The sequence below is a fragment of the Ambystoma mexicanum genome, chromosome 4p, assembly GCF_040938575.1.
Source record: "Ambystoma mexicanum isolate Mex_15411 chromosome 4p, UKY_AmexF1_1, whole genome shotgun sequence".
NCBI lineage: Eukaryota > Metazoa > Chordata > Amphibia > Caudata > Ambystomatidae > Ambystoma > Ambystoma mexicanum.
This window is the reverse complement of record NC_090927.1, coordinates 1,289,510,331-1,289,532,435: the sequence shown is the minus strand read 5'-3', so window position 1 is coordinate 1,289,532,435 and position 22,105 is coordinate 1,289,510,331. Positions and strand designations below refer to the sequence as shown.

Below are 22,105 nucleotides of genomic sequence, written 5' to 3'. Positions count from 1 at the left end.
ATTGTAAGACCTGTAAATTCTTGTGATCCGTCCTGATTACAAAGGGATAGCTTCCCCATCGTAGTAGATGCCTCCAGACCTCGCATGCTTTTTTCATGGCCAAGAGTTCTCTTTCAATAAACAAGTAGTTTTGTTGGATTGGTGTAAGGGTCTTTGACAAATATGCCACTGGATATTCTTCATTGTCATGTTCTTGAAGCAAAACCACTCCTATGGCGGCTGCTGAGCCTTCCCACCTGAACCAGCTATGCGCCAGAATTGCGCACCACAGAAACGACACCTTCCTATGGGGGGGGAGACTTCAACTGCGTCATGAACGAAGAGCTGGACAGGTCCAGGACGCCACGAGCCTCCAACAATTCCGCTTCGAGGGCACTCTGCAAAGCAGTGGATGACCTGGCACTGGTCGACATCTGGAGAGACCTACACCCAGCCGATAGATCCTACTCAAACTACTCATCTCCACATGGCCTCCACACCAGGATAGACCACTTTTTCGTCAACGGCGAACTACTCCCACAGGTGCACTCTGTAAACTACCTGGGCAGGTCGATCTCGGATCACTCCCCTCTGCTCATGCAACTAACTCTGAAAGGCCAGAGGCCCCCCATCCCGATGTGGCGTATGCCCACGGAAACTCTGGCTGACCCCTCCTTCAAGGACACCCTAGGGGAAAGGCTGGAAGAATATGTGAGGCTCAACAAGGGGTCGGTCGAGAAGTGGAGCACGCTCTGGGAGGCAATGAAGGTAGTAACCAGAGGCCAAGTGATAGCAGAAGCAGGCGGTATCAGGAGGCAACTAAAAAGGGAACTTGAGACCATGGAAGAGGAGATTAGACGACTGGAAAACAGCCCGACCCCAACCAGCGAGAAGAAACCTAAGCTGGCAGAAATCAGGGACGGCTGCCGCCTCGCCTGGGAGAGGCTATCCAAATTCGACTTCTCCACACGCACTGCACAGGCGCACAAGGAAGCAGATAAACCGGGCAGGATATTGGCCTGGCTGTGCAGGAAGGAGCACCCAAGGCACACCCCCAAGGAAATCAAGGACGAACACGGCGCAACCCAGAGGACACAACAGGCGATCAACGATGTCTTCTCAAACTTCTATGCCAAGCTCTATGCTCATGATGAACAAGTCTCAGTAGAGGACATTCGGGACACCCTGGCTGAAGTAGGCCTCCCCAAACTGAGCTCGGAGCAACGAGAGATGCTGGGCGAGGCCATCACGACGGAGGATATCTCAGAGGCAATCAGGTCCCTCTCCACAAGCAAGACCCCCGGAACAGATGGCCTCACACCAGAATTTTACAAAGCCTATGAGGAGATCATAGCCCCGATACTCCACGGAGTATATGAAGAGGCATACGAGACTGGCATATTACCTGGCACCATGAGAGAGACGCTTATTATCCCAATGCTTAAACCTGGTAAACCCGCCGATGAGTGCGACTCTTATCGCCCTCTGGCAATGCTGAACTATGACAGCAAAATCTTAACAACCATACTGGCGAAAAGGCTGTCCAGGGTGATAGGGTCTATAATACACGAGGACCAAAACAGCTTTGTCCCGGGACGCAATACCACAGCCAACCTGAGGAGGCTCCAACATGTCATAGCTCAAACCGCAGAGAGTGAGGAGGAACTATCAGTACTCTCGCTGGACGCCATTAAGGCATTTGACTCAATATTCTGGGAATGGCTGATTGAGACTCTGAGGGAGTTCGGGCTCGGCGAGCACTTCATCCGGTGGGTCAGAGTGCTCTATAATACCCCAGTGGCGAGGGTAAAGACAGGGGGCATGGTGTCAAAATCCTGGGACATTCAAAGAGGAACGAGGCAAGGATGCCCACTGTCGCCAATGCTTTACGTCCTCGGCCTAGAGCCTGTAGCGATCTATTTCAGGAAGCAGCTTTTTGATGCAGGGATCAGGACGGGCGAGACGGATAACATCATTTCGCTGTACGCGCACGATGTCCTCTTGTACCTGAGCAACCCCCGAATGAATGCACCACTAGCATTAGACATTCTAGACAACTTTGCGAAATACTCCGGGATCAAGTTTAGCAGGCAGAAGTCATGCTCATTTCCTTTGGCCGGGGTCCTGGGGAGGGGAACGGATGAACTACCTGAGATTGGGATCCAGTGGCAGACAGAAGCGTTCCGCTACCTAGGACTCGCCATTATGCACATGCCTGCTTCCACACACGAAAGCAACACGGAGGCAGCAATGCGAGGGGTGCGCAAATCCACCAAATTCTGGTCCAGACTCCCACTCTCTGTGATGGGCAGAGCGGCTATCACTAAAATGATAATACTACCGAGATCCCTGTACTATTTCACCAACATAACGTACTACCTTCCACCCCCCTTCTTCAGGAAATTGGAATCCCTACTCAGAGATTTCCTATGGGGCCCAGCCAGACACAGACTTTCGCTGAATACCCTCACACTTCCACACAGGGAGGGTGGAATCCAACTCCCCGATTTCCAGAAATACTACCTCGCAGCACAATTGACACACGTTGTCAAGTGGTTGTCCGATGAACCAACAGCCGAGACAGGCCTCCTTCGCCAATTGATAGCACCAATGTACCCCAAAGAAGTAATATGGAACTCACAGGTAGGGCCCCCCGATCCCCCCATGCTGGTAAATCTGGGGAGACAAGTCTGGAACAAAGTCCGCTCATCGCTCGGCCCGAGCCCACCATATATGCCCGAAATCCCCTTGCTTGCCGGTGTCTGCAAGTCACCCACCGACCTACCGGCAATGAGGAAATGGGAGAACTCTGGCCTCTACACGTGGGGGGACATGTTTGCGGATGGAATATTCCGGGACTTCGACTCATTACAGACGGAAGAAGGGCTTGCCGCTGGCCAATTTTTATGGTATCAGAGGGTGAAACATGCTGCCAAGAAGACCTGAAGCACATGGCCCGAGGAACCGGAAACACACCCTCTAGTGCAGGAGATGCACAACCTGAGCGATGGCTGGAAACCCACGTCGAGACTATATGCCCAGCTAAATGACAGACGCAACCCGAGGAGTGAGCACCTGAAAGAAAGGTGGGAGGCAGATCTGGAGACCAACATCACAGAGAACGAGTGGGGCAGGGCCCTGATGTACCCGAAGGAAGTATCCCGCAATGCCAGGTTCAGGCTCATCCAGCTGAATGTCCTCTACAGGACCTACATGACCCCACATAGGGTGTCCACATTCAGCGATAAAGCCCCACCAGTGTGCCCCTGGTGCACCAGCGAGCCTGCAGACCTAATCCACATGTTCTGGACCTGCTCCAGAACTAAGAAACTTTGGTTCGCTGTCGAGAGGACTTGCAGGGGGGCCGGAGTGGAAAGATACGAGTGGACACCCAAGGAATGCCTCCTGGGCACGTATCCCAGACTGAGCAAAATTAAGCATATAGTGAAATTAATGGACATGGCCTGCATTCTAACGAAGAGGACGATAGCAATGGCTTGGAAATCTCCCGGAGGCCCCAGATTTGAACCCTGGATCAGGGAAATGGAGAGATGTACCAGCGCTGAAACCAGGGCCTGGGAAGAAGGGAATAATCGGGGAGGCGAGGATGTGAGTGCAGCACTGGAATCCTGGAAGGCCCTCCTGAGAGACATGATCTTCTCGACGGACTTCAAGCCCCCCTGAGCAGATCGATTGTCATAGACAGTTGCCATGGAAAAGACCGGTGAACTACACCCATGCTCACCCCGGCACTGCGACTCTTTGAGACAGCTAAGCGGTGCCTGGATCGCGGCCCGGAGCTGGGCTAACAAGTAACTCTATGGTGGTGGGGGATGTGACGGCCAAGTTAATGTTCGTTTGTTCACTGTTATTGTTTTGCAATGTTTATTGGACAAATCTTGTAACACTCCGGATGCTAGGATGCATTCGTGCTTAACTGCCTTTTTTCTATACGAAATGCCAATAAAAACTCTTTAAAATAAAATAAAATAAATGGCGGCTGCTGAGGCATCTGTTTCAAGGATGAATCGTTTCCCTTTATCTGGCTGTCGTAGTATGGGGGCAGTACAATACCTTTGCTTCAATCGTTGGAAGCTTACTTCTGCTTGTGCGTTCCAAATGAACGGCATGGACGTCTTCTTTAGAAGGTTTGTTATGGGCAGGGTGATCTCGGAAAAACCAGGGATGAAACGTCTGTAGAAATTTGCCATGCCCAAAAATCTTTGTATCCATTTAACAGAAGAGGGAGCAGGCCATTTGAGAATGGCGTCTACCTTCTTTTCGTCCATCTGAACTCCTTGAGGCGAGAGAACAAACCCCAAATATGGTACTGTTGTGGCTCTAAAAACACACTTTTCTTTCTTGGCCAGCAGCTGATGTTGTTTGAGTCGCTTTAACACTTCCTTCAAATGGATCAGGTGTTCTGGAATGCTTTTGGAGAAAACCAGAATGTCGTCTAGGTATACAACCACTGAAACGAAAAGAAGGTCTGAAAGAATTTGGTCTATAAACCTTTGAAACACCGCAGGAGCGTTCACCAGACCAAAGGGCATTACATGGTACTCATATAGCCCGAAGGGCGTTTGGAAAGCCGCTTCCACTCATCGCCGGAGCGTATTCTGAGCAGATGGTAGGCGTTGCGCAGCTCCAGCTTGGTAAAAACTGAGGCAACCTGGACTGCCTTTAAGATGTCAGGGATGAGTGGCATGGGGTATCTATCCTTTTCTGTTACTTTATTCAGTCCTCGGTAATCAATACAAGGCCGATGGTCTCTGGAGTCTCGTTTTGGTATGAAAAGCAATGGTGCGCCAGCAGGGGATTTAGAGGGTCTAGTGAGGCCGTTGTATAGGTTATCATCGAGATACTTCCGAAACGCTTCCTTCTCCGTCTTAGAGAGCGCAAACATCCTCCCAAAAGGCACCAGAGCGTTAGGCACCATGTCTATAGCACAATCCTCCGGTCTGTGGAGAGGCAAATCTGATTGCGTGATGTCGGCAAAGACCGGAGTGTACTCTTCTAACACCTGGGCGAGGGTATGTATACTGACAGTGGTGAGGAGAGAACTGGGAACAGTCTTTAGCTGCCGATACTGTGTCTTGTGAAAGCATTCTGTATGACAATGGATTGAATCGAATTTCAAGAAGTTAGTCTTCCAATTTATGCTCGGGTTGTGTTGACGCAGCCATGTGAGATCCCTAGAATGAGAGGGAAGTGTGCTGCTCTGATTATGTCAAAGGTAATAACCTCTGAATGCTCGTGAATGCTGAAGGATAGGGGCTCTGTGGTCTGGAGAATGGGCCCTGAGCTCAAAGGCCTGCCATCCACCCCTTCTACATTTTGTCCATGACTGCGATCGATGCGTTTGGCTCCGACCTTGTCCACCCATAAGGTGTCTGCAAAATTTCCGGCGGCACCACAATCCAGTAATGCTAAGGTCTCTACTGGAGAATCAATAATCGTAACCTTCACGGTCAACACCATTAGACAGGAGTCTTCAGGTGCATTGGATGAGTCAATTGCTATGGACACATAGGGACTACAAGATGGCCCTCGATTGCCCGACCCTTCTAGGGTCGAGGGTTTTCGTTTTCCGCCGGTCTAGTAGGTAATTCGGTGCAATTTCTTACTGTGTGTCTGTGGGAACCACAATAGGCGCATAAACCTTGTTCTCTCCTTTTTCTTTCTTCAGGAGTTAGTGTTCTTCGGGTTGAACCTATCTGCATGGGTTTGTCCGTGCGTTTGGTGGCAGGTGGGAGAGGAGAGGGAGGTCCGGTGTATGAAGATCGTAACTTCCGTCTCTCATTACGCCTTTCTTGCATTCTGGCTTCCATTTGTAGAGCAGCAGTCATCAGTTCAGGTAGCGTGGCAGGACGTGGAAAATGTGCAAGCTCATCTTTCAGTTCTTCCTTAAGGCCATGACGGAAGAGAATATACTGGGATTGATCAGACCAACCAGTTTCCATAGCCAGTCTTTTAAACGATGAAATGTAAGACCTAACAATTCTTCCCCGGCTGCCAACGAGAGTTCTGGGCTCTCAAAAGTATGCTTTAACAGTTCCACAAACTCCCTGAAATCCTGCAGTACTGGGTCATTATCAGTAACTAGCGGTGTGGCCCAAGCTAGGGCATTGCCTGTCATGTTGGATATCAGGAATCCTGTCTTTGCATGGTCTGAAGCATAAGTGCGGGTTCTAAAAGCAAAATAGACCCTGCATGCATCAAGAAATTCTTTTAGTTTCTTAGGGGAATCGTAATATTTGCCTGAGGATAAGGCCATCGGTGGCAAGTCAGTGGACTGGGGTTCTCGTGCCGCTACCATCTGCTTTAGTAGATTATTCTCCGCCTTCATGTTTTGCATCTCTAATGAGAGGCTTTGTACTGCGGCAACTAATGTACTTGCTCCGGAGTGGCCATCGTAGGTGGGTGGTGTTGCAAACTGTCAACTTCCTTCTCCTGTTGGGGTTGAGTGTCCCTGTTTCCCTCCTCCACCTCCTCACCTGAGTAATCCGTGTCCTCTTCCACTGGGCTCAAGGATCTGTAGTCCTGTTCTTTCTTGTTGTGTAGCGTGAGTCTCATACGGGAGGAAGCCACAGTGAAGGCTACTTAGGAGCACTTCCTTGGGGCCCCCTTCCCGGAAGAGACCAATACGGGGAAAAAGCCAAATGTGGCAAAAAAACCCTCTGAAGCGGTGTACAGCAGAACTGTTTGAAGGTACTGGATACAAGCAGCAGAGTAAGAAACGTCCGGCAATAGGACCATAATGGCCAGAACCCAACCGGTACCACCAGGGATAGTGGAGCAGAGTGCGGAAGGCACTCCCGCTGGAACAACCAAAAACGATAGGCGGAAGCACTGAGGAGGAGAGAAAAGAAAGCAGGGAAAGAGAGAGAGGCGGAGGCACCGCAGGGTACCGTAGACCTGTGCGCGAAACCGCGCACGGGAAGGCAGCACAATAACAGGGAGAGCAGAGGAGGAGAGAAAGTGAATAAGGCAAGATAAAGAGGCCGGAAGAGTCTGGGAAATAACACTGCGTAGCGCAACAACGGTAGCGAAAGCAAAACACAGCTGACCGAAAGGTTGCAACGCGCAGATGTCAACAAGGGGTGTGCCTAAATAGTTCTACGTACATCATGTGAAAAAGAACTAGACCGCTGCGTGCACGTAGATGAATGCGTGGTGGGAATCAGGAAATACGGTGGAGACTCAACCGGGGCCACAGACGCCAGTATCCAATGCGTCGCATGACAGTATGGCTGACCAGGTGAAGCCCAGAGACCTTAGCAAGAATTTCCCAAACAAATGTATAGTGTTTGTTGTTGCTTTAGACAAAAACAGATGTTTGTTTTTGGATATTTTAAAATAAACCTGCTGAAAGACATCAAGAATGTGTTTTAGGTTCCTGAGACAGGTGGATTCGAAAACAAAGGCGTCCTGTAGATTTTAAATCATTTGCATCTGATCATCAGTATTCCAATTATGGTCACAAGAAATACAAAGTTTGAAGTCACTTTAGTGTCACTGAAATCATGCAAAAAAATAGAGGCAGCGCATTAATGTTTAGAACATACACAATTCGAGGTATTGATCAACAATAATCAAGAAGATAGCAACCCTTTTCAACTTGTGTTTTTAAAATGTAGAAAAATGGAGAGTGTGGCAGAAAAAACAATTGAGGTCTGGCGCACTTGACCAAGGGGTAAGGTGGTTGACGGGCAGCAGGAAGGAGCAGTGTGTGGACACCTTGCCTATGGTGTGCACATAATTGGACTATGAGGAGGGTTGGTTTTCGCCCCAAACATTGCGCACACAACCAAAAATTACAATGCTCAATTTGACGTGGTTTAATACAGTTTAAAGACAGCCAACACGTGTTTCGAGCATCAAGCTCTTCTTCCAAGGCAAGAGAAGGCTTGGCATTAGTTCTCTATAATTAGTGGATTGATATCCAGAACAAGTCTCAATTGCGGCTCCACTATATAAACGCGTGTGCGTGATAGAATGGCGATTCCGCCCGAACTGAAGGACTGGAGCCTGTTTTTAAAATGTGTATGCAGAATTTGAAGATGTAACTTACCGTTCATGGGTAAGCTGTTGAACGAGCTCTTGCCAATGTCTTCTGGAACGCAAATCTACTTTATGTGTTTCTCTGATGTGCTGAATCACCTTTTTTCGTTCATGCCCTTGTGACAAGCACACTGCTTGTGTAACCTCTCCAGCTATTTTGGAAATATATTTTGACTTTGCATCAAGACGCTGAAAAAGACTGAAAATAAAAGGAACAGAGTTTTTAACACTTCACATTTTTTGTGACCAAAATTGGACAGTCAAAGTCATAAGATTTGAAAAAAGATTGTACTCGGCTAGTTCTCCATTTCACTGTTCAAATTCAGGAATCGTTTGAGCTACGCATAACAAAAGTACAAGTAAACGAAAGCACAAACAGAAGAAACAAACCATGCAACAATGCACGAATCCTCTGTTGCAGCACATGCATATGGAGGAGAAGAACAAGTTACTTACCAACTGGTAATGTTTTTTCGACTGGATGTTCCTCCAACGTATTTCACATCTTTGACATGTCATGTACACAGATGTGTACTTCGGAAACTTTTTCGGCAGAGGGCATCCTGCGTCGATGGCATCGGGTCTATGTCCCTCGAAGGTCTCTGTCGACAACGACATCACCAGATGTTATAAATAGGACGCACAGCGCCCGTAGCCTCAGTTTATGTTTTTTCTAACGTTTGACCTGCACATATCCAATGCTTGCTTGACTGCACATAGCCTTGAGGGAACATAAGCTGCAATAGCATAGGAAATTCTCCAGAGGGGCAGGCTAGGAGGGCGGTGTGGAATACGTTGGAGGAACATCCAGTCGAAAGAACGTTACCAGTTGGTAAGTAACTTGTTCTTCAAATGGATTGTGTCCTCCAACATATTCCACATCTTTGACAGACTCCCAAAGCAGTACCAGAAAATGGAGGAGGGAAAAGAATTTAGAATACCTAATCAGAAGGCAGAATAAAGAACCGCCTTACCAAAGGCCATATCTTGACCACGGAGCGTATCCAGGGAGTAATGTTTGACAAAGGTGTGGATAGAAGCCCATATGGCTGCGTCACAAATATTCCTAATTGGAACTCCCCACTGCAGGGCTGTGGAAGTAGCCAAGCTCCTAGTGGAATGAGCTTGCAACCCTTCAGGAGGGTCCTTGCCCGCCAATCGGTAACATTCAGTAATGGTGAGGATAATCCACCTGCACAAGGTCTGTTTAGTAACAGCTTGGTCCAATTGGTGTCCAGCATACCATACAAAGAGTTGATCGTCCACTCTGACCCTGGACATCCTAGAAATATAAAAGCTCAGAGCTCTCCTAAGGTCCAACCGATGGAGTCGCTCCTCTTCCTTACCAGTATGAGGAGGAGGATAGAAAGACGGAAGAACCACCTTCTGGCTTAAATGAAATTCAGATACTACCTTAGGTAGAAAGGAAGGACGTACCCTCAGTACAACCTTATCCTTCTGGAACACAGTAAAGGGCGGCTTAGATGAAAGTGCCTGCAAATCACGCACTCTGCGAGCGGATGTAACCGCAACCAAGAACACCGTCTTGAAAGACAACAGTCACAAAGGACAAGAGAGCAAAGGTTCAAATGGAGCACCCATCAGGAATTTCAAGACAAAATTCAGATCCCAAACCGGCACCTGGAACGGGGACGGCAGGAACACATTAGTGAAATTGTGAAAATAAAGTAATCTTAAAATAAGAACATTCTTCAGACGAGCGCTTGAAGGTAGATAGCGCCGCCAGGTAACCTTTAATGGTACCCACTTGAAGGCCCCTGTGGGCCAAGGAAAGCAAGAAAGATACCATGGGAATGGAACATTGATCAACATTTTGTCCTCTGCAACCGTCGCAAAACATATGCCAATGGTACAGGGATTTAGTTGCTAGCCGCCTGGCCGAAAGCAACACCTCCATCACGTCATCCGGGAGGTCCCAATCCTTATACCTCAACCTTTCAGATACCAAGCATGAAGGTTGAGAGTCTTGACCTCTGGATGGAGAACCCGACCCCCCTCACGCAAGAGTAGATCCTCTAGGTAGGGAAGACAGCGTAGAGGGCAGATGTACATGTCTAGAAGGACCGGGTACCATGCCCTCCTGGCCCAATCCGGAGCAATGAGGATCATGGGCGATCCGAACCTCCGCAACTTCCTTAACTCTTGAGGAATGACAGGGACCGGAGGAACGTTGTACGGAAGTGGGAATGACCAATCCACTACAAATGCGCCCCAAATGAGTCGAGGGCGCTGACGGCTTTGGCATAGAGGGCGCCAATGGCTGGTGTGAAGGCAAAGCTTCGACATCTGTGTCCGATGGACACGGCGCTGATGGAGTCGACGCTGACCTCAAGCCCTTACCAGACTTCTGTGGTCTTGCCGGGGACGAGGGCTGGGATCTGGAAGCACGTCTCTTGCGATCACCCTGAACCTTGTCCGAACAGGACCTCGAAGGTTCCCGATGAGAATTGCGCCAAGGACCCGCGCACGAGCCACGGATCGAGACCGTTCCTTGCCGGCTTCTTGCAAAGGCGCGGACGGAACTGTGCCCTGGGATTGGAAAATCGCCAGCATCTGTTCCCTGAAGGCTGCCCACTCCTCCGGAGTCGAGGACTTCGTAGGACAAGCCACTTTCCTCACGGCACCATCCTCTGACGACAGGGAAGGTGACGGCTCTTCCTGGAATGCCGAGACTAGGACGAATGGTGGGAACCACTCCGGGACCGAGATCCCTGGTACTCCTTCCGATGCACAGAGTCGCCCCTTGAATTGTCGGTGGACATCCCCTAAGGTTTACGGGACTTACTGGGTTTAGAACCCCTACCTACCTCTAGCTTCCCCTTACACTCCCGCAAGCCTTAGCAGTCAGCGACTGGCATTTGGATCAGTTGTCGGTGTCATGACTCTCAACCAAGCACCACAAACAAATGTGATGCGGGTCCGTAATCGACATCTAAGACTTGCAGTCCCGGCAAGTCTTAAAGCCAGACTGTGGAGTCGCAGGGGTCGAAGAAGAAGACATTCACGAGGAATACACAAGGTACGCCGAGTCTCTGAAGCAAACATGTTTGCAGAAAAAACAGAACTGAGGCTACGAGCACTGTGCGTCCTATTTATAACATCAGGTGACGTCGCCCTCGACAGAAGCCTTCGAGGGACATCGACCCTACGCCATCAACGCAGGACGTCCTCTGACGAAAAAGTTTCCGAAGTACACAGCTATGGACATTACATGTCAAAGATGTGGAATATGTTGGAGGACACAATCCATTCGAAGTTCCAATTGAAATCATCAGAGTTCGAAGATGAATTTCATTTCAAGAACCACAAAGCTAAAGGACTTGTGCATGCCAAAAAAGGGGGTGACTTGCTGTTATGGGATGTACTAGGTGATGTGGGGGTAAAGTTGGCCCCATGTCATCCTGCACAGGTTTTGTGGCACGAGCAAAGGGTGTTTTGGATGGTGGTACAGAAGAAATTAGAAGGAGGTACCCCAAGATATTTAAATCACAAGGTGTTTAAAGGGATTTGTACTTTATATAAGGCTAAAACCTGGGGCTGTGCCAGTCCGAGCCAAAGTATGTACAATGTCTTTAGCATTGAAGGCAGCAATTGAGAATGAATTGAAGAGATTAATGGCTGAAGATGATATAGAGGTTTCAGAGGCAGCTGAATGGATAAACCCCATTTTGGTTATGAGAAAAAGCAATGGGTGGTCACAGACTATGCATAATTTATGGGCGCTAAATGGAAATGTAGTTGCTGAAAGATTCCAGCTTCCAAAAATTAATCAGCTTCTTTCAGAAGTTTCAGGAACAATGGTGTTCTCCATCATTGATTTAATGTCTGCCTACCACCAGATAAGACCTCACTCTAGTTCAATGATGTTGATTATTTTCATTACTCCGTTTGGACTATATAAGTGTAAGAAAATGCTTTTTGGGCTTATTGCTGCATCTAGCATTTTACAAGGGGTCATGGACAAGTTGCTTGAGGGTGTTAAGGGAGTAAAGTGTTATCAAGATGACACATTACTATGGGGTAAAGATTATGGTAGTACATAATGAACGCCTATACAAAGTATTGAAGATGCGTACTACCAGTAAGTTTGAACTTCTACGTTCAATGCAAGCAGCAACCTCCACTGTCAACCATCTGTCTGCTTTTCTCCTGAACAAAAGCATTCCACTTGCCTGTGTGCCAAGTTCACCTTTGGAATCTTTCCCCTACAGATTCTTGCTGCTCACCTCAGTAACCCACTATTTATTGCATCCAAAATTGACTTACTTGGCCCTCTTAGAAAACTACTTAATTAGTAGGAAAATCTTATGCAACATATAGCTTACTGATTTCTATATCAAGAATATATCCATTTCACTCTTGCGGCTCGACGAAAAAGGTTGTGCCCCCCTACCATCGGGGCACAGACACTGTTCCAGCCTCTACCATCATGGATCCCAGTGGCCTTAAAACCATGCCGAAGGTGGCCGCCAGCCTGGAGAGGCACTCCTTACCATACAGCCTGCTGATTGGCTACACGGCCCAACGAATCCCCAGACCCGACAGCGGCGGGAGGCGAAGCCGGGCCTTTGGCTAAGGGCCGTGTGTAAGCGTCCTGTCTTTCAATATCCTTACTTGGAATTGCCTCGTCTTACCCGATGATGATGATCCTTCGCCCTCCTGCTTGCCTTATGGCACTTATGCTTCCTCCAAGGTAAGAGGTGCGCATTCTCCAAACCCAGTCTATACTCCGAGTATCTCATTCCGCTGCTACTTGCATACTTAACTCTCCTGTGAGAGCACTCACCCTATTCCCTCCTGATTCCCCCCCAAGTTCCTCTCGCGCCTTGCTTTGTCCTGGGACAACTGAGATGCCTGCTATCTTGCTGCCGTCAAGGCAGTTGTTTGGATCCGTTCGGAAACACTGCAAGCACTGAACATTGCTCACACACTCAACTAACGCTGGCTGCTGTCAACACTTAATGTACTCTGCGTTGCCTGTCATTGCTTGTCATATCTCAGCTACTTTGATTTTCCTTATGTAATACAGCCTCCCATCTCCCAAGAACTTTTTACATCCCATTACTGTTGCTTCCTGAACCACTGGCTATCTCCTCCTACACTGTGGTATTCAGGTGGGGATTAATTGCATAGTTAACCTTGCTGCTGCTCTTTGACCAATTGCTTGACCCCCCCCCAATGCTGTAACTTTCCATTCTGTACTACCAATTGCTCCACCATTGCCACAGCTCGCTTATCTGCCTATTTCAGTTTCAGCAGGTCATATTTACCATTGCTCTAATCTAAACATCTATCCCCTCATGCTACATGGTACTCAAGTTATTGTATACTGCCATTGTCTACTTATATGCCCTACCGTCACTCTGCCTACCCGACTTTTATAGCCGAGCTTCCTCATGTCATTTGCCACGTTACTGTTCTTTGATGTACTATCTGCTATGTCCTTTATATGTACGCTGATTTAGCTCCCCATGACAAGAGGCGAGTTCTCTCTAGTATGTGCACCTTGCACCCCATACGTACCCTGATGCAGTCCCTGTAACAAGAGGTCAACTTTCCCAAGTATGTATTGTGCACCTTAGTTGATCCTTATATGTTCCTTGATGTAGTTCCCCTCAACAAGTGGTGAACTTTCCTAAGTATGTATTTTATGCACCTGGTATGTCCCCATATGTACCTTATGTTGTTCCCCGTAACAAGAGGTGAGCTCTCCCAAGTATGTATTTTATGCACTTCTCCAGGCACTATGTCTGCTTGGTCTGTAACCATGTAATTGTACGCTGCTAGCACTGAATGTAACCATATCCTTAAGTTAAAGCGCCTAGATACCTCAGGGTTTTGTGCGCTATAGAAGTACCAAAATAAATAATAAATAAGACAGGAGGCAAGCATTATGCTTTTCTTTCTTTAGTACTGCTCTCACAGCACTTTGAATTTTAATATTTTTTAAGCTCAACACGTTTTTGTTTATTCAGAAGCTCTTCTGGAACTTAAAAAACCAAAAAAGGTCCCAGAGTTTCAAAAAGGTTCCATAAAACTACAAATCCCATAATCCTTGAGCTTCTGGTAGTCCTGGGCTCCTCTCCTGAGCCTATCAGAACCTGACCCTGTGTAGAAGTACACTTCTCTCTCAGGTCCATTCCTCTTTCTTTGTTGCTGCACTCAGGTAAGTGAATCTTTGTCTTTACACTTTCAGTGCTAGTATTATGTAGTAGTGTGTGTAGACATATGCGCAATTTTCAATAATAGCGTTCGCGCCGAGTACTGTATTTTTTCTGTTAACTATTGTTCTGTGTATAAAATATAGAGAATTTCTTGGGAGTGTATATGCATAGGCGCATTGTACAATGATAAAGCGAGGATCATACCTTCATTTTTAGTGGCAGCGTGCACGTACCAACGGTTGATTTCACAAGGAGGACGGGGCTGGAGCCGCCAGCGAACGTGCTCACAGTGGGCAACTGGCCCCACCTTCTCTCGCGGGCGATGTTAGGCAGAATCCTGTGCAGTGCCCTTAGGGACCACTACACACAATTAAGACTACAAGTGGTAATACAATTTCACCTTTGGTACAAGCCTGTACTACTATGTTAAAGTGGTAGCAGTAGCGGAGCAGCCAGGCTTATCTCAAGAGTATATGAGCAGTAGCAGAGATTACACAAAGTGACCACAATTACTGTGACTCAAGCAAACACTGACTCAAGGTTTCAGGTAAAAAATATAAGTACATTAGTACATTTATTTTTAAACCATTTGTTATAAACACAACACTTTATTAATTCAACACCATACGTAAAATACACTACAAACTACCAATTCTCTTGGCACAGAATAGCTCAAGGTAAGTACCTTATGTTTTGGCGGACCAGTGTTGTGAAACAAAAAATGTTACCGGGCATACACAAGCGATCACTTTTTGACAGCTCGGTCGTATTAAAGAAACGCGTATCCGTGGCAAGAAATGTTACCGGGGCAAAAACACACTTAGCACCTGGGCTAACCAGAGAGAGTTGGGTGCAAAAATCATAGGCAATACTTTTGTCAAGGCAGACAGAATCAGAGAACACTCGCTGACAGGAATACAAAAGTCAATAGGCCGGAGCCAGTGTCAAGTGGAACCGGGATCCTGTTGTCGAGGATCACACAGTCGGACAGTTCAAGATTCAACGTAGCCAAGAGTACTTAGATATTGTCAACAGAGGAAGCAAAAGTTATAAGAAGGAGGGAAGACGAGGGCAAGCATTGGAGGCGAAGAAAATGGATTCACCCTAATTTCTCAAGCAGAACACAGTACCTTATTCAATGAAGAAGCTGGTGCCACGGCAGTTGTTCCTGGTAGTTTGCTGCAGACCCACGGTTCCTGGAGCTTCAGTACGAAGGAGGACATCTGGAGGGGTCTGCACGACACAGGGATGAAGCCGGCAGCAGCGACGGTGAATAAAAGGTGCGCTCCTTAAAAACAGGAGAGGCTCTTCAGATGGCTATCCGGACCACTACAACAATGTGCAGCGATTTCGACCAAGAAGAGGATCCTCTGGCTGTGGAAGATGAGCTGGTTGACCCCACCAGGCTCAAGGGAAGAAGACTCCGGACTGGATCTTCTCTGGTCGTTGAAGGGTAGATAGCTCAGGACTGCAGCAGGGCTTCACTGGGACGGGGGTAGTTGCAGCAGTCGTCTTCTCCGCTTCTCTTCGGTTCCTTGTAGTTCCAGTGGCGACTCTGACTTCCAGCCCAAGAGTCCTACCTTTTATGCGAAAATCCCCCATTCACACAGCCTGGCTGTCAATCACGCAGCAGGGGGGTTGTCCGGCTCGGACAACCACCTCAGCCAATCATGGCAAAGTGCGACTTGGGTTTCCTAGGATACCCTGTGCAGGGGCTGACTACACCCCTCCCTCACATTCAGTCCACCTAGACACCCAGGCGCCCAGAGGAGGGCTTCTTGGCAGAAGCCCGCCAAAATATGGTGAACAAAAAAGGCAACCCTGGTTTGCCGCGCAAAGTAAAACACAAGAAGGACTTTAACAAAAAGAAATGGCGAATAAACCCGACCGGAGCCAAAAGAAAGAGTATTTGGTCAAGCCTAAAACAATACCACGTTTATATAGAATAATCGAAGTAGAAAAGTTAGGGTAGATACCACTGCCACCAGCCAAGTCTAAATGTTAAAAGAGCGAAACAATGCTCTTGGAGGTACAGAAAAAAGGGCTAAGGATTAACCCTTTCCAGTACTCCATGTAAGAAGGGGTGTACTGGATCTGTGGTTATTTGAGTAGGTAAAGTTAATGGCAACTTTACCTGTTTTCTGGGGGACAGTAGTCAGCCCCAGGAAAAGGAGTCATTGGGAAGTCTTAGAGACAACCCTGTGTTACTGCACTGAAGGGTGCTGTGTAACACACATAACAAGTTGGGCTCATGGAGTGGTGTGCTCCAGAGTCCAAGATCACACAACAAGTAGAAATGCACATGACAAAACACATGTAAGAGTGGGAAAAGGAGGCACACTCTTACCAAGTGGAAAAAATAAACTCCAGAAATCCAGCAAATCTGCTGTGGGACTCACTAGGTGAGTGAAATTAGCCATAGAATGAGAATTCTCCCTAACAGGAGATCGCACAGAGAATGTTCGTTGCTGCGGCCGCAACAAAGTCGCGCATACAGTGGGGCACTAGGACCCCGCGGCAGGAAGACGCTCTGTGTCGCATCCAAGCAGCCTCCAGCACTCATTTCTTCACGGAGTCTCGACACAGAGTACATGCAGCTGGAAATCACGGCGTTCAAGTGTAAATAAAAAAAAAATATAATTTTTTTTAAAAAGCAGCTTGAGCTACTTTAGAGGCCGCTGCATGGCTGAGTTCCCTAGCAGCTCGTTAGTTCGAACATACAGAATGGCACACTTTGAAGGCCCTAAAGTGTCACAGAGCACCTCCACAGAATGGAGTTCAGAGGAGTGGGGGAAGGAGCCCACAGAAGGTGACGAGCACCTGTCCATTAGCTTTAAGAGAGTCCTGGGAGACTCATTGTCACAAGCAGTATCACAGGGTGTGCAGCCCCTAGCACAGAGATTAGATCGAAGCCAGACCTAGACAGATCCAGGAAGAGAAGGGCAGATAGCCCTGGAGAGGGAACCTCAGCTGGACATCCCCTGACCGGGGTTCTACCAAGAGGCGTGTAAAAGGGCTCGCAAGAGGACCCCCCTCTCTGACCTCCCCCGAGCCACACAAAAGGGGTAGACATGAGACCCCAAGAGCCAGTCGATCATGTCAGTAGGCCGAAGAAAGCCGCTCTACTGAAGGCAACAGTGCCACACTCTCGATCCCCTACCCCAGGGGTGAACAATGAAGGGGATCAAGATGATGGCGGTTACTCACCGGATGACGGAGGGGAAGAAGAAGAGTAGATCCTCCTTGACCCCATCAGCGACGAGACACCTCCAGAAGAGGAGGAGAGTTTGGATGACATGTTCGATCCAGAGGCAATTAGGCATTCTAAGCCCACCCAATGGGTGCCGTCGCCCAGGGTGGCGAAGTACATATCCCAACATATAAGGAAACCATTGGAGAGTGAGGTAAAATCCAAAATGAGGGCAGAATGCCTTAAGCCTGACCTCCCAGGCAAAGTGACGGATACCCCAGACCAAAAATGGAAACCTTCGTCACCAGGACAGCTAAAGACATTTGAAAAGGGGTAGACCGGGCTTCGAGAGGCTGCCAGGACAAGCTGCTAGATCTTGCAGGTCCTCTCGCGAAGATCATGGATCTGGCTGAGAGGGCCAAGGATTCCGGAACGCCAGAAAACGTTCAAGCCCTAGGGAGCTGGGCACAACGGGCAGTATTCCTTTTAGACAATGGTAACTGTGCTCTTTCGTCAGAAAGGAGGAGAGGAGTGTTGCTAAAAATACATGGTAAATTCAGTGATTTGGCTTTGTACGAAGCAGGGGAAGGAGCGAAGGGCTTACTCTTCGGAGAAGCATTCACCAAGGAGATGGCGCAGTTTGTAGGAACAAACTCCGCCTTAGAGAAGGCTTAATGCTCCATATGCAAGATCTTCCCAGGATGTGTTTTCGCATTGGGGTCGATCGTCCGGTCGTTTTGGGATGCAATGGAGACCCCAAGGGCCCCGGGCACAGTACTGGGAGAACAGACAACAGGATACATTCTTCCCGGCCAGAGCTCGTTTCCCCAGAAACCGTAGAGGAAGAGGAGCATTACAGACAGCAAGGTGCAGCTGGCTTTGAGTACCCAAGTGCAGATAACCCGAGAGTGGGGGAAGGACGCTCTTGTTTTTGCGTGAATGGCACAAGCTATCCAGCGATGCATGGGTGCTTCAGGCAATATTAAGCATGCATCTAGAGTTTACAGGCATTACCTTGGAGACACAGGAACCCCCAACAATGTACATGTCCCTAGAGGAACAAGATCAGCTACACAGCGAATTGCTCAGCCTAGCAAACAAAGCAGCTATAGAGGGAGGCGTGCAAGGGGGCCCGGGTTTTCTCAGCAATATGTTCTTGGTACACAGAGGGGAAAAGGTGACACCAGTGATAAATTTGAAGTGTCTGAACGAGTCGATCACGTACAGACACTTCAAGATGGAAGGGATACACCTTCTACGAGATCTTCTCAGGACAGGCGATTGGCACGTCCGTCTAGATCTCAAAGACACGTATCTTACCATTCAGTTACCAGTAGAACATCAGAGATTACTTAATTTTTGGTGGAACAAGGAGAGCTGGCGGTTCACGTGTCTAACTTTTGGGTTGGCATCAGCTCTTTGGGACTTCACCAAGATTATGAGGCCAGTAGCAGCAGCCACTCAGGAGAGAGGGATCAGAATTATCGTCTACCTAGACGATATCCTTATTCTAGCCCAGAGCACATCCATTGTGCAGGATCAGGCCAAATGGGTTTGCAACCTAGTTTCTTCCCTCGCTTTTGTCATGAACGTAAAAAAGTCAGATCTTCATCCCGCTCAGAGGATAGAGTTTTTAGGGTTCATTATAGACACCAGGAAAGCCTCACTCGAGCTACCGAGGCACAAGGTAAAAGCCACGAAAAAAGAGCTAAGAGCAGTCATTGCGAAGAAAGTTATTTCGCTTTGGAATCTAGCTCGGATAGTGGGTCTCCTAGCAGCCTCGATTCAAGCAATTTTCCCCGGACCTCTTCATTACAGGGCTCTTCAGAGACTAAAAATCAGACACCTCAGAGGGGCTTAGCCTATCATCAGTTTGTCACACTAGATCAAGAGGCTCTTACAGAGCTACATTGGTGGCTGCGGAATATGGAAGCCTGGAACGGCCCGGCGATTTTCGGGGATACTCCTGACCTAGTTATAGAGTCAGGCGTCAGCAGAGCCGGCTGGGACGTTCAGTGCGGATGCTTAGAAAGAGGAGGAAAATGGTCTGATGAAGATCTTTGCTTACATATAAATACTTTGGAGCTCCTGGCAGGTTCCTTCGCTGTTCAAGCCTTCACCAAAGACAGAGCCAATTGTTGCGTCCTGCTCAGGATGGACACTATGTCTGCAGTACGGTACATAAACAAGTTGGGAGGGACCTCTTCCAGGATGCGGCAGCATTTCTCGAAAGACTTTTGGCATCACTGCCTGCAGAATGTCGTAGCAGATTGGAATTCTCGATATCTGGCAGATTACAGCGACTGGATGCTCCACCCAGAGATTTTTGCACTAATTCGGGAGAACTGGGGTGCCCTAGGCATCGATCTGTTTGCATCCAGGCAGAACGGCCAGACTCCCAAATACTTCGGCTGGAGGATAGACCCGGGAGCAGCGGGGACAGACGCGTTCTTGCAGCAGTGGATGGGGGCAGTCCACTCGCGTTTCCTCCGTTCGACATGCTGATGAGAGTGTTAGCGAAGATCCGCAGGGAGCTAGTAGAAATAGTTTTAGTAGTACCTTTGTGGAAGTCTCAACCATGGTTTCCAATAGTGATGGAACTTTCCACGGATTTCCCGAGGATACTTCCTCACAGGCAGAACAATCTGCAGGGTCACAGCAGGCAGTTTCACCCACTAGTGGAGGAGGGCAGCCTGTGCTTCATCACGTGCAGGGTTTCATGCAACAATGGGAGCTGTCAGGCATTTTGCAACTCGCTGCCGACTGTATTAGGGACTGCTGGGCGCCTTCCACCGTTAGGAGCCATGGTGCCATGTGGAAACGCTGGTCCGACTACTGTGCAAACTTCGGTGTTAATGCCGTTTCAGCTCATATATTGCACATGCAAAATTTCTTGGCAGGTTTCATAATGGTTGCGCCTACAGGACAGTCAGAGTATACAGATCTGCTATATGAGCAGGGCACGTCAAAGTGGAAGGGAAGCCAGTAGGGGAGCACCCTACAGTGCTGCATTTGCTCAAGGGCGTTAAGGTGCATCAGCCACCAGAGCCTAAATATTCCATCCTCTGGGACGTGAAAGAGGTATTTCAATTGTTTCTCGATTGGCCAGACAATAGGAGTCTTTTACGGTCTGAACTCTCAGGGAAGCTGGCGATGCTTCTCTGTTTGATAGCGTGCAGGAGAGTTTCCGATGTTAAAGCGCTAGAGATAGACAGGAAAATCTTCTACCCGGAAGGAGTGGGCTTCAACATGGCGAAGCGGACGGAAACAAACTCCACAATCATTTCTCATCCATACATTCCAGACAATGTCAAGCTATGCGTAGCTCAGTGTATAAAGGATTATGAGTTAGCCACGGCGGAAGTGAGGCCGAGAGGGGTCACACAGCTCCTAATTGCACGTAGAAAACCCTACCATGCATTAGCGACAGCCACAACTGCTAGATAGGTCAGAGATGTTATGCATTGGGCAGGTATTGACTTATCTATGTTTGGCGCGCATTCTGCAAGGGGCACAATGGCATCTAGTGCTTTTGCACAGGAGTACCTTTTCAAGATATTATGAAGTCTGCAGATTGGTCTAACGAGTCACCATTGAAGACTTTCTATTATAAGTCTTTTTCTCAGATAGCGAGTAGAGTGGTAGACAGCTTTGAACAAGCATAAGGCCCTCCTCCCGTATTGACATAGAATGAAGATTGCCCATGCTTATAGCCAGGGTAGTCTTGATTCTATTAAAGATACGGAGGCGAGCATTATATCCCACCCTGAATATGCATGTGGGTTCATGAAAAAAAAAAAAATAATAATAATGTTATGCCAGCGTATTCCCACCCTAATGATGGTGTTGCCGTTTCTTCCAGAAGATGACCTGAGAAATGAGTGGGGTGGAGCACACCGGTTTGAAGTTCTACAATAGCCCCTTCATTAACAGCAGTTGCAGGACTGTGGTTCAGTCACGAGGAACAGTTGCATTCGTACAGTTGCAGTTCACGGTTGGGAATTGATGTTCAGATTCAGGCAGAGTTTGCTGTCAAAGAAAGAGGAATGGACCCGAGAGAGAGGTCTACTTAAACACACGGTCAGGTTCTGCCCAGGACTACCAGAAGCTCAAGGATTATGGGCATTTGTAGTTTTATGGAACCTTTTTGAAACTCTTGGACCTTTTTGTTTTTTTAAGCTCCAGAAGAGCTTCTGAATAAACAAAAACCTGTTGAGGCTTAAACATTTTTACAATTTGAAGTGCTGTGAGAGCAATAATAAGGAAAGAAAAGCATAATGCTTGCCTCTGTGTAATAGATTCAAGACTACCCTGTGCTAGAAGCATGGGCAATCTTCATTGTCTTGACAAACATAATAGCTAGAAGAAAGACAGTCTTCAGAGATGAGTCTTATGTTGCAGTTTTAAAAGTAATACATTTCAAGTGTTAGAACAAGTTTTGGAGCACAGTGGCATGCAGGTTACCTTATGGAGAAAACTGGGTTCAAGGAAACAGAAATGGCACTACATGTCTTTGAGAAAATGATTAAGCCAGAGTATTTGCTATACTTTAGTCACAGAGCCTATATTGTTCACATACATATATGTATTTGTAAAATAATAGAATGAGAGACCTTCTGGGAACTTCCATGGCAGCACACACTGTCCCAATTCTTTAGAAAAAGATGCAGTCATATGTGCAAAAGAA

At 47.9% G+C, this 22,105-nt stretch overlaps 1 protein-coding gene across 1 annotated transcript in view; it reads right to left on the bottom strand.

The window, feature by feature from the left end:
• Positions 1-22,105, bottom strand: part of LYST (lysosomal trafficking regulator) — a 3,942,656-nt gene that overhangs the window by 1,588,575 nt on the left and 2,331,976 nt on the right. The window contains exon 34 of the mRNA XM_069606985.1: positions 8,054-8,242. Within this exon, the coding sequence (XP_069463086.1) occupies positions 8,054-8,242 (189 nt within the window). The remainder of the gene's footprint in view (positions 1-8,053; positions 8,243-22,105) is intronic.